Raw genomic sequence first — 17,421 nt, 5'->3', positions numbered from 1 at the left:
GGCTTTGGGGCTGTCCCCTGGCTGTGTCCCCTGTCACATCCTGACCCACAAATACATGGCACCAGGAGCATCGGTCCCTGAGCTGGCAGGGAACGCACCGCAGGACAGTGACGAAACCTGTCCCAGCCCCACTGACATGGCCACAAGCCCCAGGGACCTCATCGGCAGAGAGCAAAACACGATGGGAATCTTCCAAAGCATCACACACTTTTAAAACATGCCATTTTAGGCAAGAGACAAGCACTGACAAATTTTCAGTTTTATTAAAAAAAATTCTAGCAGCAAAACCTGTTAACAATTCAAAAAAAAAAAAAAAAAAAAAAAAGACCAAGCCCCCAGGAGAACATGACACAGAGAGAAAGAGACAGAGATGGAGAGAGACAGACTTGGGGTTCTCTCCACCATTCACTCAAGTTCCTTATAGCGGGCAAACATGACTCTCCTGACGGCGTCGCGGTAGGTCTCGTTGGACTGCCTCTTGCTGGGCTTCCCTTGGGCCCCCAGGCCAGAGCCCTTCTTCCGATTTTCTGCCTGAAAACAGACACAGCCTGTGTTAGTGATTTCTCCTCTTCGACGGCTGCCCATAAAGAAGCAGCTTCCCCCAGGCTGCTTCAGGACAGCTGACTGCTCCCGAGTGCATCCAGGAGAGGAGGAACAGCAAGTGCACTGTGTTCCTCCAAAATCCGTTCCGGAGAAACTATTGGCCCTTTGCTGGCAACAAAAACACAGCCAGCAAATGCCCGGAGAGAATCAAAACACAGGGATCGGCTGCGGAGACCAACACCAGCATACGGCAGGGTGGGAGCGGGCAGCCAAAACAGGCAGCGCCGCAGACGAGAGGCAGCCGTGTGCGAGCAAGGATCGAAACAGAGCAAAGGAAAGTGCCAGGAAGAGAGCTGGGCTCCCGGGGAGCTGTTTGCAGTTAGCCCGCATTTGCACAACCTCAGCTGTTCTCTCCTCTAATAGAGTTCTCATGGGCTCTGGTAGCTCACTTTGAATTTCAACCAGTTTTTAAAGACTGGCTTTTGCAGCCAGTGTCTGAATTATTCAGTAATACCTGCCTAGAGTTAGCCCAGGAGAGCAGGCCCAAGGCTGAAAGTTTCTCTTTGCTTCTAAGTCTGACTTATCTGAACATCAGCTATGTGATCAATTAGGCCAAGAGAGCAAAGTCCTGTGGGGCTGAAGCGGGCACATGGCTTTTCCCAGCATGACTTGGAAGTGGGAAGAAAGCACATCTCTAGGGCTCTTTTGGGAGGCCTTTATAGGAATTGTACGAGGGCTGTGCTTTGCAATCAGCTCCCCCATCCGGTCCAGCGAGCCCTGATCGGAGGTCAGACCTCCCAGAGTGCATCGCTGGAGCTGGCTCTTCAACAAAGCCCATTTTATGGCCACAGGAAACTCTCCGTGAGGACTGAGCAACAGCTGGGGCCGGCTCCTGCTGTCTGCACTGAAGAGGGAATCTTGCCTTGTGTGCATGGGCTCGAGCAAACACACGTCACGAAGCCTCGAATATTTTCCATTAATGATACGCTCGACTGCAAGCTGAATGTCGCAACGTGAGCTGCGCCGCAAGTTGCCAGCTCCTCGACGAAGCACTGACACCACGGCAGCGAGGCAGCCAGGCAACAAACCCGCCACGATGAGCGACCGCAGCTGCGAGGGCATGGCGCGGCTCACGTGCCCCTGAGCAAGGGAGAGCAGGCCCTGCCCCAGGCCGCTTGCCAGACAAACCCTCTCCAGAAACTTCAGGTCCACTGAGAGTCCAGCCTGTCCCAGAAGGCAGGACCTACCCAGCCCTGCCTAGCCCTGAAGCCCTCTGCTGATGGGGACTCTGCTCCTCATCAGAGGACACACCCTGGCATTCCCTTCGGAAGTCCAGAGTCCAAACAGCAGCGAGAGCCTCACAAGCAGAGTAAACAAGTAGCATCACGTGCCCTGTGGCTGTGTTCGTGCCTCCCCAGAGGAGATTCATGTTTTCCCCCAGCTCATGTGGCTGCAGAGCACTGAGCTGGTGACCTGCTCAAAGGCCAGCCTGGCTTTGGGCAGGTATTAATCAGATGATCACACCCTCCCTACGCACTGTTACTCTATTCTCAACCCCTCCAGATCCATATAAATTCTAACCTTTTTCTACTGCCAGCATACTTGCAGCCCCTCCCAGCCTGCAAAGCTAATAGCACACACATATTATTCCATCAAGCGGGCGCCGAGACTTGCAGCCTGACTCCTGTTCCAGCTGGGAACTCCCTCCAGCTGTCCTGGGAGACATTACCGGCTGCAGGACAGTGATGTGTTTGGAAAGGAAGGGAAGACTCACCTCCATTGGTGATGTTGTGCCCTGCTGGCTGTGGCCAAAGCCTTTCTTCCACCCCGGGGACTGCAACATTCGGTTCCCTTTGTTGTTACTATCAATCCTTGGGTCATAGTCACTGCAAAAGAGGCAGAATCAATTGTCCGGTTTTGCAATGCTTCGAACACATGGCAGGGATTTTTAGCTCTGCTAATAGCACTTTCATTGGCATTCCAGCTTCCCCTGAGGGATACCCAAGTTGCTTGCAAGAAGCACACTGCCCAAGGAAACCAACACGGTGGATTCTGTGTGCGGGGCTCAGACACCTTTGACCGCGTAACTCCTTGTCCCACCTCAGGGGAAAATACACCAGGGCACAGGAAATGGCTCCAAAATCTTTATGGTACAAGCAAGCCAGAAGCGTTCTGTGCTTGCATTTCTTAATCTGAATTTTAGCAATAGCTAGAAAGTGAAGTCTAATCCCTGCTGCTCTGTTAGATCTTTCTTTTCTTCCAGCGCTGTGGCCACTGAGCTCAATAGATGCAGTGTTGATTCAGACACCCTTTCTCCCACCTGGTCATTACTTGTCCAAGACCATTAACCAAAACCCATAGTTCTGAAAACCGCTCAGCACAAAAATAGCTTCCTTCAGGCAAGTTCTACTTTCTGGCTGCTGATGACACTGCACACAAACTGCTTCAGTTTATCCACAGCTATTCCAGGAAAACAGAGGAAAGAGAAGATGCGGATTTTTAAACTGCAAGACATGGAGGAAAGGTCTCCTTCTGAGGTGCTGTACCAGAAGGGAACAGGCACATAACCAGTTTTGTCTTCAACACATGCCTAGCAGTTCCTCAGCCCACTGGAACACGCGAGCTTGCAGCAGGCAGGCCTTTCAAGAGCTCCGCACAGCACGCACTTTCTTCCTCCACCTACTCTGAATGAGATGGAAACAGCTCCTAGCGTTCCTCTGAGTCAGTGGAACAGATGAAACACAGCTTTGCTCTTTCTTTCAATGGCTAGATGCCAGGACAGGAGGACAGCAAGTGCCTTACGGATGAGGTGGATGCGAACAGGCTGCATTCTGCTCCCTGTGCCTGGCCAGGCACACTGAAACCCCCCATCTCACCCATCCACTTTGTCTCTGCTTTCCCCTAAACCCGCGTTTCCACCCCTGCGCTACACACCCCTGGCCCTCTCCTGCCCTCTCTGAGAAGTCCTGCAGCACAACAGGCTCGCACTTTGGGGAACTCTGCCCACAAGAACCACAGCCCGTCTGGCTGTTCCTCCTGCAGGTCTACCCCACTGGCCAGTTCCTGGCCTCGGTGTGCCAGCAGCACACATGCTCTCCTGGCATCAGCACCCCAAAGAGGTCTAACCAAGAGTAGCCATTACCTCTCTGAGTCCCGGTCGTATCTGAGTCGTTTCCTCTCTGGTGAATCCATCTGCTGGAATTTCTCTCTCCGGTCACTTCCTTTGTCTTTGTATCTCCCCTTCATAACAGAAAGAACAAAGTAAGTATGGGAGCTACGAAGTATTCAACACTCCACAGGAGACTGCTCTGCAGCCAGGTCTCATCTCATCCTCGGCTGGCTGGAAATCTGTCCTGGGGACCCACAAACCCTGGATGTTTCTAGGACCCACAATCCACTTATTCTGTCCTGATGGCATCCGTTGGGCTGACCCAAACCTCTGGTTGCAGCCTTCCAGCTATGGCACCGGGAGCAGCTCTGCTACCTTCCGAACGACGGACAGTTACAGCTCTCCCATTCCTGGCCAGGCGGCAGCAGCCCATACACCATCAATTTTAGATGGAAATCTGGGTCCCACTTAGCCCAAAGCCCAACACTGGCTTGCACGGCAACAGAACCATACTCAGACCCTTCTGGGAGGAGGGAGACCTGCTCTTAGAAGTCACAGCACTATCTACAGCTCCAAATGCAGAGTGTGCCCACAGTTCAGTCTAAGACTCTTTGGGAGGCATTTGATGCCCAGGCTGCAGATACAGGTGTGTAAGAGGAGGGTCTGCCTGGGACCAACAGCCCCTTAGTGCAGGACCACAAACAGAAGTCTGCCCACCACCCCAGACCCACCTCACGCTCTCTCTTCTCCAAATATGCCAGTTCCTGCTCAGATCGTTTGATCTTCATATGTATCTCCAGGTTTTGCTGGAAGGAGGAAAACAGAAGGCAGTGTCAGCAGAGGATACCAGCTGTCAGGGTCATTTGCTCCACCCGTAAGGAGTACAGGTAAAGCAGCATGCTCTTGCACCTGCACTACACCAGAGGCAACAGCTTCTCTTGCAGCCCAGACTACCTGCTCCCCCAGAGAGGCCAGGAGCCCCTCCTCTCCACAGTAAGGAAGGCAACCAGTCCTATTTTAACCTGTGTGCAGTTTGGCCCTCCTAGAAGCAAGAGCTCAAAGGCAGCGCAGAACATGGGGAGGCATGTGCTAAGTTCTTACTGCTATCACACTCGTGTGTGCCAGCACCCCACTCTCCCCAAGCCTGAGCTATCTCACTGCGGCTTAAAAAGTCACACCTTGATGTTACAGCACTCCTGCGGCAGGAGCAAGCAGCTCACACAATGCTTTGAACAGAGCTTTGACGGGAACTTTGCCTGCTACCGTGTCAAACTCAGCACAGCTCTTCCCACCCAACCGTCGCGTTTTTCCCCGCAGATCGCAAAGCTGTTGAGCCAAAGGCAGCTTGGAGCACACAGGCAGCCCCCAGCCCCCAGCTCCCCCGTACCTTGTGCAGGTTGGAAAGCTGCTGGTGCTTGATGAGCACTTCCTTGTTGGGAAACTGCCGCCTGCACAGCAAGCAGGCCAGCTTGTTCCAGTCGGTCAGCTTGTCGTCGCTGGCCTTGGCCTTCCTTGGCTGCTCCTCGCGTTGTGCCGGTGGGTGGTGAGGCGGCAGCCACTGCGCCTGTGACTGCTCCTCCTCTTCCTCCTCCTCTTCATTGTCGCTGTCTCCACCATACTCTCCCAGAAGTCCTATCAGAGGGTTCACCACCTTGGGCTGAGGGAAGAGGCAGAAAAGTGTGACATCAAGCCTACCCTGCCATGCAGGGCTCTGCTTCCCCAACCAATCTCCCCATGAGTTCTGTCTCCGTTCCAGCCCAAGAGCCAGAGAGCAGCATCCCAGCAGCACGGGCAGGGAACGGAAAGAAGCTGGCTGGCCAGCGTTCAAACACCACAGGGTAAAAGCCCTTCTGTTCTCTAGACAAGGCCGTGCTTTGCTGCCAGGCTTTCCCAATCTGCCACACACCTAAGCACAAGAAGCTGACCGAAGCAGCGGCTATTTGGCAGGGAGTTGCTGTCAGTCGCTTCCTCTAGCAGTGGGGATCAGTGAGCTTTGGCCTTCCTCAGTCTGGAGGCAGCTGGGAGAGTTTTCTGCCTGAGGACTGTTTGAGTAAGGAGACCCTGCTTAAATGCAGGTATTAAATTTCCCCATGCTAGAAGCCCACAAACAAGCTCAGAGTTATTAAACAAAAACAAACTGCCTTCACCATTCCATCTCCAATGTTCCCTCCTCTGGCATGAGAAGCTGGCACGTCTGCTATCCAAGGTCACAGCCAGGCTTCGGTGAGCCTCCCTAGTCCTCTACCCCAGTTCAAACAACGCAAAAACCAATCGTGTGGAGACACTTACCGGGGCTGCACTCTCATCCTTTTTCACAGAGGGAGGTAATGGTTTTTTGAAGACATCTTCTGCAGAGAACTTCTCCTCCCCAGTCTCATTCTGAAACAGTCAAGATCAGGTGTTACGACTGCCACAGCATGGACTCGGTGCACAACAGCTAAGCTCCTGTTTAAACAGGCCTCCAAGGAAACCAGGCAGTTGGCAGAAATGAGGTGGTGTTTTTGGTGGGAGAAAACATTCCCATTCTGGGGAATTCATAGCTCTCCTGGAGCTACGCCCTTGGTTTCAGGGACAGCTGCAGCAGCTCACCATGCTGTCCCAACCTGCTCCACTCTCACTCTCTGCTGGACTGTGATGCTGACAGCGGCCCCAGCCACGTCTCAGACCAGTGACAGAGCTGGGAGAGGGCCAGGTCACATTCAGACACCTCTGTGTGTGCACAGAGGACGTGGAGACCAGGTGCAAAGCCAGCCCCATAGCCAGCCAGCATGGGAGCAGAGAAACCCACCGCTCCAGGAAGAGTTACAGTCCTGCTTGCCTGGAAGAGATGAGACAAAGCACAAGTACTATAGAGGGGGAGGGGAAAGGACAACAACATGACCAGGCTCAACCAGCTCGGTGGTTTTTCCAGGATCTTCTTTATACTGGACAGAGAACATCAGAGATCACAGTGACCCACCACTGCAACAGGATGAGTCTGTGATGCTCACTTGTATGCTCAGCAGCACAAAGAGTAGGCTGGGGAGAAGCTTCACGTCTACATGCTTTACAGAGAACTGGTCTGAAGCCCTCGACATGCTCTAGTTTAGCGGTTCATTAGCTGCTCATGCTTGACTGGGGAAAGACAAGTGCTACGCAACATCTTACCAGGCCTGCACTCTCATCCTTTTTCACAGACGGAGGCAATGGCTTTTTGAAGACATCTTCTGCAAAGAACCTCTCCTCTCCAGGCTCATTCTGAAAAACCCAAGATTGGGCATTAGGCCATCAGCAGCACAGGGGTCCAAGAGTGCACACAGCAGCCAGGAAGCTACTTCTGAGCATCCATAGAAACCAGGCAGCCAGGAAAAATGACAGGAGGATTTCTACTGGAGATGCTTTCACCCTCCATTCAGACACCACCACGTTTCTCCCAGGTCAGTGCCCTTGAAAGCAGGCATCCTCCATACCAGATGAGACTCCTTGGCTGGCTTGGTATCAACATCAGGGACAATTACACCCCTCAGGTCCCAACTGCCCAGGACTGGTCATGCCACAGAGCATATCCAGACCAACAGGCAAGGAGGAAAACAAAGTTTCTGCATTTGTGGCTCAATCACTTCTACCAACTCTCCTGGCATTCCTGGGGCCCAGTCAGTATCACAGCACTGTTGTGGAAGACCCTGCTCCAAGCACCCATGCTCAAACATCGCTTTGGGCAGCTACTCCCAATCAGCAGCTCCCCACATCGGGGAGACAGCGTTTGCTCACTGGGAGCAGCACTGAAGGGCGCTGCCCCAGGACTGGGGCTGGACTCTGGGAGGGACTGTACAGGATGTCCGTCACAGACTCCTGCCTGCACTTCATCTCAGTTCACCTTTGCAGTCCCTTTGCACCGCCTGCCTCATCTTCCTGCCTGTCTGTGATGTTTGGAGGGGGCAGGAACTGCAGTTAGGGGAGAGCTGAATCTCCGTTATTATCTGACTTGGTATGTTTAAACATCTCTGCTATTTTTCTGTTGGCTCTGTTACAATAGCTGGGTGCTTTCAGCGGCATGAGTGAAATGTCCGTCTCAGTTACCTGGATGTTTCTGAATCCTTTACCATAAAGAAGGGATGAAAAGCCCTGAGTTAATGTCACAAGAGAAAAATTTCAGGAACTTACTCCCACCGGGCCAGACAGCAACCACGCTCCTGGCCTGCTGGTGACCCCATGTATTTCATCATTTTCTCTCATTGTCCCTCCCTTTTTGAATCCTCTATAAATTACACTCTATTTTCTAACCTCTCTTACCTCAGCCTCCTGGCCTCAGACCTCTGATTGTTCTGACACCTGGAGGGATTTACCTTAGCAGAAGTATTCTTCCCTTTCTCCTTTTTGTCCCTATTGTCCCTGCTGTGTGGCTCCTTCCTTTCATTTGTCCGTTCTTGGCTTCCATGCCGCCGCCTTCTGCTCTCTGTAGGTGATGAGCAGGCTTCTCGGTCTATTGTGACTTCTCTCTGAAAGAGGCGTTGGGAACAGACTTAGCCAAACCCCTGCAATCTTCTTATTGGGCTTATTGTCCTTATTGGGCTGGGGAGACCAGTACAGTAAGAAGGGACTGCAGAGCCTCACACAGCTGAGGGCAAAGGCTTCAGAACTTTGCTGGGGCAGAAGACAGTCTACCACAGCCCGGTCATCAGAGCACCACCCTGCTCACCCAGAACACGGACATCTCCAGTACCATGCAAACAAGGTGACAGTCCCAGAGAACCTCTGCTGATGGCTCTTTTTTGGCATCCTTGTAACTATTTCTGGCTGGGGTCAGGGAGCAAAGAGACCACAGATGAAAACAGAGCTCTGCTGTCCATCTTTTAACACAGAGAGTCACATATCACATGTCTTCAGGAAAATTTAGAAAGAATGCTCTGCCCATAAGTCTACTCAATGAAGAGGAGACCAAAAACCCTCCAAAGGCAGGGCTTCAGAGGCCAAAGAGGCAGCTACAGTAACCGGTTCAACACACAGCTAATGGGTTCCTAGCCTCTCATTAAGTTGATATTTTGGAACGCGCATCCCTTTTATACAGGTCAGAGGACGGAGTAAGAGAAACAAAGCCACCTCTATGCTGTATAATGCTAGCCCGTCTTCAGGACCTAGCTGCAAAACCTCTCCAGAGAAGGGCAGTTTGTAAGAACATACTATGTGTAAAGCTTCCTTCCCGTGCACTCACCTGAGTCCTGGGGTCATAGTATGTCCCAGCTATGGGATCGAAGTAATTCCCAGTTTCAGGATCATAAATGTATGTGGACACATCTGATGGAGCTGAACAGAGAGACAGGAGTTAACATCACAATCTTCCAAAGGCAAGTTCTTGCCTTTTACAAAGACAAAAGCATGAGCAAATATTACATTGGTGAAAGGATCAAGAGTGGGAAAGAAGAATTTTTCTCTCCTGGCAAGAGAGGTATCCTCACATCACTCGACCTACATCTTCATTTCTTTAAGGAGTAAGAAGGGAGATAGGTTTTCACAATTCTTCTGGTTTAGGACTCTGGCAAAACTTCCACATCAACACACGCTTACAGGCGCTGTGCTGAGATCACCAGACCACAAGACTTGACTGGACAAAGATACGGAATTCAGTAATTTCCCTAAGAACGGGCTAATGAGTACCAGGCTCTGTGTCCACGAACCCCTGTGAACAAGGAAGATCTGTGCTCTTTCAAACAGTTTCCTGTTTAAAGCTCCTCGAATCCCTTCCGCCCCTGGGTGCACGAAAGCTCCCGACAAGAAAGGGGAGCAAACTGTTTCTACAGGAAAAGCCAAAGGCCTTACGGGTAGGCCCATAATGTGAGGAATGCTTCTCATTTCCAAAGCGTTATTATACAGAGCTCAGCGATACTACATATAAGTTAGTAAAACAATCAGAGTGTTCTTCCAGCTACTGGCACTGCTGCATAAAGTGTATTTTCTTCCATCTCATCTAGTAATTGCCAGGCTGATTTTATGCCATCAGTTTACCACAACAAGGAAAAGCACGCGGTAAGTTTCCTTTATCTGCATGTAGTTTTGCACAGTAAGAGTAGACAGAAACACATCATCAGATAGGAAAATGTGACTAAACAAAGTTGGCAAAGGAACTCAGAAGTGGGTGTAGCAAACAAACCTACTCTTAGCCTTCAAAAATATTTTTGGGCTGATTTCTACATGTCAGTGCCCTTTTAAGGAAGAAAAGTCTTCACAGTAGGAGTGAGGCAGAGCTTAACTTACACTGTGCTCTGGTGCGTCTCTGTGATTCGCCGCCCCTCCTGTCTCTCATGCCCCTTCTGCCCTGGAGTAAGTGAACAACACAAACAGATCAGAGACTCTTTGACAAACATCATATTGCTTCTCCTCCCTCTCACAGGCCCAAAGTTCAGGACAACAGCTCATTTAGCTACCCTAAACAGGCCACAAGCAGACATAGCTTTTCATCTACAGAGCAATGGACAGTGTTGCAAAGCACAAGACCTCTGTAGCTTCCATGAATCTTTAAATGAGGTGCTCACGGCAATCCGTATCGAAGCCTCCAGCCCATTCAATACGGGAAGATCCCAGTAGTCTAGTAACAAGCACTAGAGAAGAGACATTCACTCCAGAAACTGAGATCAGTCATCAATTAAGTCACTCTGTAAAAGCGTGGTATAGAGTAATCCAGCCCAGAACTCCCTCAAGCAGCATCTGCACTCTGACTTGCACATCTATGCACATTATAAACAGTGTTAGGGGCACAATATAGCAGTGAAAAGCACACTTGAGCTTTATCATCCCATCTTCAAACATGTTGAACTTTCAGCAGCCCAAAAGGAAAAAGTCAAAGTCAGGACTATCGCCCCCGGTGCCCCCCCCCTTTCCGGCTACCTGCGGGGAAGCTGTGCAGACCTACCGGGCCATAGTAGGAATTGTCACCATGCTCTCCATAGTCATTCCTGTTGAGATAAAGATTACAGGTTAATAGCAATCTGGCTTCACATTAACCTCGGTATACTCAAAATGATCACCAGGACCAATAAAGGCAGAAAGACCATCTTCGCTGGCCACATGTTGGATTGTGCCCATCCCAGGAGACAGAGAGACTTTGCAGATCACTGTCTCCACAAGAGTTACGATCACACTCTCTGCTGTGTCCGCAACGATGAATCTCTCCAACTGCTTTTTAAAAAGCTGAACCCATTAATTCCCTCACAATGGGATTTGATGGCTGGACAGCAACAAGAGGCCATGCAATATGACGATTAATCCCATACTGCTCAATCACTGAAGCTTCTTCTAGCTCCGATGCCTTCAGCTCTCCAACATGTTTTTAGGTTGTAGGAGCATCTGTGCTAATTCACGTGCCAACCTTTAAGCACCTGGTCTGACAACACAGCTCTAGCTTCGCAGCACATCACACAAAGGGCAACGCTACTGCCTCATCTCTCTATACCTTCTCCTCCCTGTAGCAAGATTCACTTCCACTGTACGTCCATCAATGCAGATAGGGGGATCCAGATTCTGCAGTATCTTTAGCAACCTCAGCGCCTCCTGTAAAAGGAAAGGAGAATTTCACATCCATGAGAAGGAAACATAAGCCCATTTCTCAGATCCAGTCTGCCTGAAAGGAAGGTTTTGTGCTTACATGATGACTATAGTAGGACAGGAAACACAACACTTTTGTCCAAGTATTAGTGAAAGGTATTTAGGATGCAACAAAAAGGATAAATGCATAGTTAGGTTCTCTGTGACCGTTTTCAGCAGCCAGCTAGGGACTATATTCTCCTAGACAATGCAGCACCATGGCTGCTGTTGCCCCAAACGGTTTTGGTGAACACCCTCTGGACCAATGCCAAAGCACACCTATGGAGTCTGGGAGTCACCCAGAACCAGAAAATGTGAACCCTCCAACGTGGGACTGTCTGTTAATTAAGATTCTTGCCTTCTGCAGACAGAAACCATTGAATTCAACTTCCCTGCAAACAAAATATCTGTGCAAGAGGTGTTCAAGTTTAGGAGGGTCTACAAAGAAACATATTGAGGCAAGAAACTCACTCAGCATCATAGCTTGTGACAACAGGCAATCTTTGGCTCCTAAAGCCAGAGAGCAACAGCTGTATTAGACATTCCCTGTACCTAGCCAGACAAGCAGAAGAGAGGACTCACTCCAGAACAGCTGCCTCACAAGTACACCTATTTCTTATATTCCAGTGGTTTGTCTACTTCTACAGACTATAGATGCCAACAGGGGGAGCATGTGAAAGCAGAAAACTACTTACAGCATGTGAATCCAGTTCAATGAAGCCATAGGTCTGCCCCATCCGGCCAGCCTTGTTCTTCATGATGCGCACGCTGGATGTGGAGAGACGCACATATGGGGCCAGGAGCCCCACAATCACTTCTGGTGGGGTGAATCGAGTAATACGCTTCAGCATAATTGCTGTGAAGCACAATGAGGGAGGTGCCCAGGAAAGAAAAAGTAGTAAAAAAGATAATTCAGATCTAAATTTATTGTGACAGCACAGGTAAAACTAAACCCACTCAAAGCAACAGCATGGCTCCCTGCAGTTGAGTCTGGAAGCCGTCGCTTTTTTCCCCTCTCCACTTTGCAAGATGCTCAGAGTACCGCCTCCAATTGCTAACCTTTCCTTCCCAGAAAACAGAGCAGAAGGTAGGCCCCTCCTCAGAGGAGCTCAGCCCACGGTAACTTCTGGCCAAAGAGACTTTTGCTGCTGTGCTAACTTTAACATCCTGAAGCCAGCTTGCCCTGAATTAATTTTCCTAAAGGCAATTTGCCAGCACCTTTGGAGCTGGACAGCCCACCATTACTTGATGCCATGATTTGCACAACATGGTAACAGCCTCAAGAGGTTTTAGTGAAATGCTGCCCTTTCTGCAGATAGCCTCATGGAGCGCAAGCAAGAGGAATCCAAAATTGGGCCCTGTGCCACTCACTTCTGCTTCCTCCACCATCCTGTGGTGTGGCTTCCTCCGCTTCTCTCTGAGAAGGCAGCTCCTGGTGCCGGTCCATGTCCCGTCTCCTCTCCTGTGAGGGCCGCCGCTCTCTCCCTTCATCTCTCTTCCTTGGCTCCTGTTCCTGAGGCTGGCACTCCTGCTGCGGAGCAGGAACCGAGGGCTGGAGAGGCTGCTTTGGAGATCCTGGTTGTTCTGATAACTCTTGCTCAGGTTTTTCAAGCTTTGTCTCTGCTATTAGAGAGGAGAAATTGACTGGTTCCACATACATATTTCAGCACATATTTTCCTTCCACTGTTTTCTGGCCACGGCAGCAGCACCCCTTATAAAAGGCTAACCTGTTCTGCCCTTTGCATATTCCGTGTCTTAACACTCTGCAGACACAAGCTGTGTAAAGGACAAGCTAGATACTGCTCATCCTTCCATTGCCTTGTTTCATGTTGGGCTGCTTTGCCTGACCTATTCTGTCAGAGACAAAAGCCCTTCTGGCCTCCTTTTAGGGTTGCCTCTTGCCTGGGCAAACGTTAATCAGGGATGGTTTTGGATATGTTCCACCCACGTCCCAGACAATCTACATGGCAGCGATGTCCCTACTATGCCTGACATATTCTTGAACACTGTCCTGTGTTGTGCTTAGTTGCCGACTGGGGTTAAACCATGACAAACACCCATAGCTGAGCAATATCAACTCGTAACTGCCAGCCTATCTCTATGCTAGAGGAAAACTGGGTACAGACCCCTATGATCACTAAGTGAAATGCATCATAATACAATCACTGATTTTATCAGGTGCCTACTTAACCACAGATGAGGCACATATTATGTGGAAACACCCTGCCCCCCAGCTGAGCTATGCAATACAGAGAAGATAAATCCCATCAAGTTTCTGTGCTTGAAGGCCTCTGAAGCACCTGGCTTCACTTCAAAAGAGATCCCCTACCTGAGCTTCTAAAGCTGTTGGAAAGGGAAGCCAAAGCTGTGGGGCTGCAAAGTCAGACATCACCAGCCCTGTACCTGCTGCTGAAGCCTCTTCCCACAAAGAGAAACTTGGCACATCTGTGCCAAGAGAGACTTGGCACAGCGAAGCTTCACTCTTTAATGTCCCCCAGAGCACCTCCCCACTCTCGTTCTGTTTGGGCAGCGGGCAGCACGGCAGAACACACGATTGTTTTGCACGTAAATGTTGGGAAAGCTGCACACTTGACTTGCTTGGTTGTCAGCACAGCTCATGTTGGACCAGCCTGTACTAATTTGTCTGCAGTCTGCAGCATGCAGAGTTTTGGCTACACTTCATGTAAAAATTGCAGCAGCACCTCATGTAAAATTTGCATATGAAACCAGTCTGCACGTGCAGCTGTGAAAACTGCCCATGCAAATCACACAGACACGAGCACAACCCCGGAGATGGGGAGAGCAATTCTCTTACTGAATTCTTGCTCAGCTGATGCATCCTCTCCCTCAGAACCACCTCTGGACTCTGGGCCTGCTCTGCTCCCTGTAAGAGAGGCATATTAAAATCCATTTCAAGACCATCAGTCACAAAGCACGCAAGAACTCATGCAAAGCTGCAGTAACACCTGTATACGCCTAGAGAGTTGTTTTGTTTCACCCGGCAATTAAGGGACAGTCATAGAAAGGTTACCTTATTACACACGTTCTCACCATCAACAAAACCAGGTCAGTAAGAAGCATGCACCACAATCTGTCTTCACAGCATCTTAAAGGCTCTGTTTAATTTGCTCCTCGGCAGTTTTATTACATTCCACAGTTGTGTTGGGTCAGCTATGCGAATTTTGCCTTCATAATGCTGATGGAGGAGCCACAGTGCAAGGAAAGCACAACCATGGGAACAGTGCTTCAGTAAATAAAGAGTTCTGCATCAGCAGTTATTTTAATGCCCTTCTGGATGGGGTATGCAGGTAAGAAGTGCAAAACATCAGAAGTCTGCTCAAAGATACAGAGTCAAAGCTTACAGAGTGCCTGGAATACCTGCTCGTCCCAAAGAAATCAGTTCCTCAAGGGAGCATGTTTTGGCTCTCACACCGTCCCACCCAAAAAAGCAAAGGTGTTGGTGGGGTGATGAGAAGCTCCTGGAGAAGCAGAACTCCTCTCCATGCACTTCTTACAGTCAGCAAGGCAAGTTCAGCAATTCAAGTCCTGGATTCACCTCTAATCTGAGAGCCTCAAAAGAGTAACGCTAAAAACGTGCAGCTGCATCTCCCAAGGAAGGTGGGTTGAGGGGAAGCCATCTCACCTACGGCTAGCAGTACTAGCTCACAGTCCTAGAGGACACACAACCTGTAATTCCGTGGATGAAGGACAATGCCAAGCAACAGGAAGGGAAGGCCTTGTGCAGTAAGTCACCCCTCCACCAAGCCTCACAAGAACAGAGAACCTGGCAGCAACACATCTGCATGCAACATCTTCAGTGGCGACAGGGAAAAGGGTCTAAATGAAGTACAATTAATAATTCTCCTACACAGTGCTCAGTTAGTCCACCAAGAGGGATGCCACAGGGAAGCCAGAAGAGAAACTTACTTGTCAGGGCAGATGAAAACTTTTAACCGACCAAACACAGGGGGACCAGATATACTCACCATCTCTTGGGAGCTTGCAATAGGAGCAGGAAGATCTGTAGCCCACAGTACACACCTTACACTGCAATGGAAGATGGACAGCATGAGGAGGTCATGTTTTGAAGGTAGTGGGTACAACCTACTCCAGAAGGCCAAACTCTGCAGTGCTTTTAGAAAGTAATTAACAGCCACAGGAAAGTTACAGTGAGAGCTTGAGAGACAGGATGGGTAATGGCAGCAGGAGCCTTGGCTGGAATGGAAGGGAAATGCTCACACAGCTCACAGCCGGGATTGCCTTGGGAACAGGATTTTCACACAGCTTCTGAGCACAGATTTGTTCACACCATGGACGTACTTCACTAGTCCTTGAGATAGGACCCTTTCCCCTCTCAAGTGATGCTGGACCAAAAAGCTCCATGCCAGGCACTATACTGCTTGCCACCCTGTGGTTTCAACGGATCCAAAGTTACCTTTGTATTCTCTAATCTCAACTCGCTCCTAAAGCAGTGACAAAGTCCTTATCTGAGCTAAACTGTAGATACTGATGTAATTTGCTGCACAGGGAGAGTCAATGAAGAGGTGTCTGCTAGCCAAGAGGTAGAGCTGTACGGGCTCAGATGGTTATCCCACCCAGAGCCACTGTGGAAAGAGCCAAGTGCCCCGTCTTCACAGCTCTCTCCGAACACAGCATTCCCAACTTCCTCTTCAAGCTCTCTGTAAATGCATTGCTTCTCTTTCATACTTTTTTTTTTTCTTCTAACTAAAGCCCTGCAAATGCTCTGGGGCACGAGAAAGCTCTTTCAGGCCATGCTTGTGCACAGCAACAGTAGGGACATGTGCTCAGCTACTTCTCATTGCACTGAGAGCCGTTGTGAAACCACTGCCTGAAACTGCTGTCTCTACTTGATTGCAAGCATAGACGAGGCACCGAGCAATGGCTCTGCTAACTGGTGTGCATCCAATTAGCCTGGATGAGGGTCTTTGTAGCCCAGTGTGATCCAGTGGTCAAGGCGGGATTCCAACCAGAACCAATCCCTTCCCGCCCTGCTGCAACCTCTTGGTCTGCAGGCAGCGGGAATGAAGGCGACAGCCCTGCCCTTTGCTCTAGCACTCCTCCCCAGCCTACTGCAGCCGAAAGCGCCTGTTCTGGGCGAACCGTGGGAAGGGCGTGGGAACAAAACTGACCCTCGGGCAACCATGCCTTCCCAGAAATGGGCCAGTTCCAGTCTGTACTAACTGCTGCCCGGACTTGGACTCATTTCCATGCTTCCTTCCCTGCTGCACTTACTGCACTCAAATCTGGATCACAGGTTCTTGCGTGAGATGGAGGGGTGGTGTGCACTGTTACACTGGTGAAAGCTCTGGTTACCTGGGCAGTGAAGACACTTGCAGTTACACACGTGAACCAGAGTGAAAGCCTGGTCCATTCCGCTTGGCAGAATCACTGTCTCATTTTGGCTTTTAAGGAGAAAGGATCCACATGCTATTTTCCCCATGTTAAAAGGGAACCACCCCATACAGATGAAACTGCTCTGTGCATAAAACACTGGCTACCTGCACCAAAGCAACATGCACTCATAGGTGGTACAAAAAACAAGGTAGGGAAAACCACAGAAGTTTAGAAGAGGCAAGAGCTTCAGGACAGGTATTACTCTTAAGGATCTTCAGCCACTGAGCAAATATCACGCTCCTCTCTGCTGCCACTGCCACGAGAGCCAGCAGGGGAAGCACAACACAGCTCTCTGATCGCATACTTACACGTTTGCAGCGCCAAAACTCTGGGCACGGAGTGTACTCAAGGGTCACTTCTTTGCCACCAATCGAAAGAGTTCCCTGTTGAGACAAGGGGGTAAATGACGAATGTGCCCGCACACACAGATTACTCAGAGGCAAAGAAAGGGGTTACAGCTCTGGTTCCTAAAGGTTTCACAAGTGAAACAGGGTGAAAGGGGGAGAAAGTCTCCCGGTTCAGTTAGCTGGAGCTTTGCCGTGGAAGTGGAAGGGAAACTGCCTGTGCCTTGCTCTAGCACGGGGCTACAAAGCTGCGCGTTAGCTCCAGAGGAACTAGGCAGAAGAGGCGTGCCACCTCCCAGGAAGAGCAGAGACAGAGTAACCAGAGCACTAGAGGGAAACTGCTTTAACTTGCTTTGTCCACATGCTGGAAAGGGGCAGCTGGACAGCCTCCTTCACACCAGCCACCACCAGGCTGGCCACAAGGCAGCTACTTGAGGAGGAATACAAGGTGA

The 17,421-nt window shown here is 50.1% G+C and overlaps 1 protein-coding gene across 2 annotated transcripts in view; it reads right to left on the bottom strand.

Annotated features, from left to right (window-relative positions):
* Positions 1-262: 262 nt before the first annotated feature.
* RBM6 (RNA binding motif protein 6) overlaps positions 263-17,421 on the bottom strand; it is a 60,036-nt gene continuing 42,877 nt past the window's right edge. Inside the window, exons 7-23 of one of the 2 annotated variants that reach the window (XM_075514557.1) lie at positions 16,934-17,008; positions 15,197-15,257; positions 14,026-14,094; positions 12,581-12,832; positions 11,905-12,065; positions 11,079-11,176; positions 10,539-10,581; positions 9,884-9,944; positions 8,844-8,935; positions 7,978-8,130; positions 6,800-6,889; positions 5,942-6,031; positions 5,040-5,309; positions 4,384-4,458; positions 3,686-3,783; positions 2,318-2,429; positions 263-531 (exon numbers count right to left, since the gene is read on the bottom strand). In XM_075514557.1, the coding sequence (XP_075370672.1) occupies positions 406-531; positions 2,318-2,429; positions 3,686-3,783; positions 4,384-4,458; positions 5,040-5,309; positions 5,942-6,031; positions 6,800-6,889; positions 7,978-8,130; positions 8,844-8,935; positions 9,884-9,944; positions 10,539-10,581; positions 11,079-11,176; positions 11,905-12,065; positions 12,581-12,832; positions 14,026-14,094; positions 15,197-15,257; positions 16,934-17,008 (1,926 nt within the window). In that variant the 3' untranslated portion in view covers positions 263-405. The remainder of the gene's footprint in view (positions 532-2,317; positions 2,430-3,685; positions 3,784-4,383; positions 4,459-5,039; positions 5,310-5,941; positions 6,032-6,799; positions 6,890-7,977; positions 8,131-8,843; positions 8,936-9,883; positions 9,945-10,538; positions 10,582-11,078; positions 11,177-11,904; positions 12,066-12,580; positions 12,833-14,025; positions 14,095-15,196; positions 15,258-16,933; positions 17,009-17,421) is intronic. The other variant, XM_075514558.1, reaches the window with a different exon arrangement.

The sequence above is a fragment of the Mycteria americana genome, chromosome 11, assembly GCF_035582795.1.
Source record: "Mycteria americana isolate JAX WOST 10 ecotype Jacksonville Zoo and Gardens chromosome 11, USCA_MyAme_1.0, whole genome shotgun sequence".
Classification (NCBI taxonomy): Eukaryota; Metazoa; Chordata; class Aves; order Ciconiiformes; family Ciconiidae; genus Mycteria; species Mycteria americana.
Note: the sequence above shows the minus strand (reverse complement) of the source record. Positions and strands in the feature narration are given on the sequence as shown.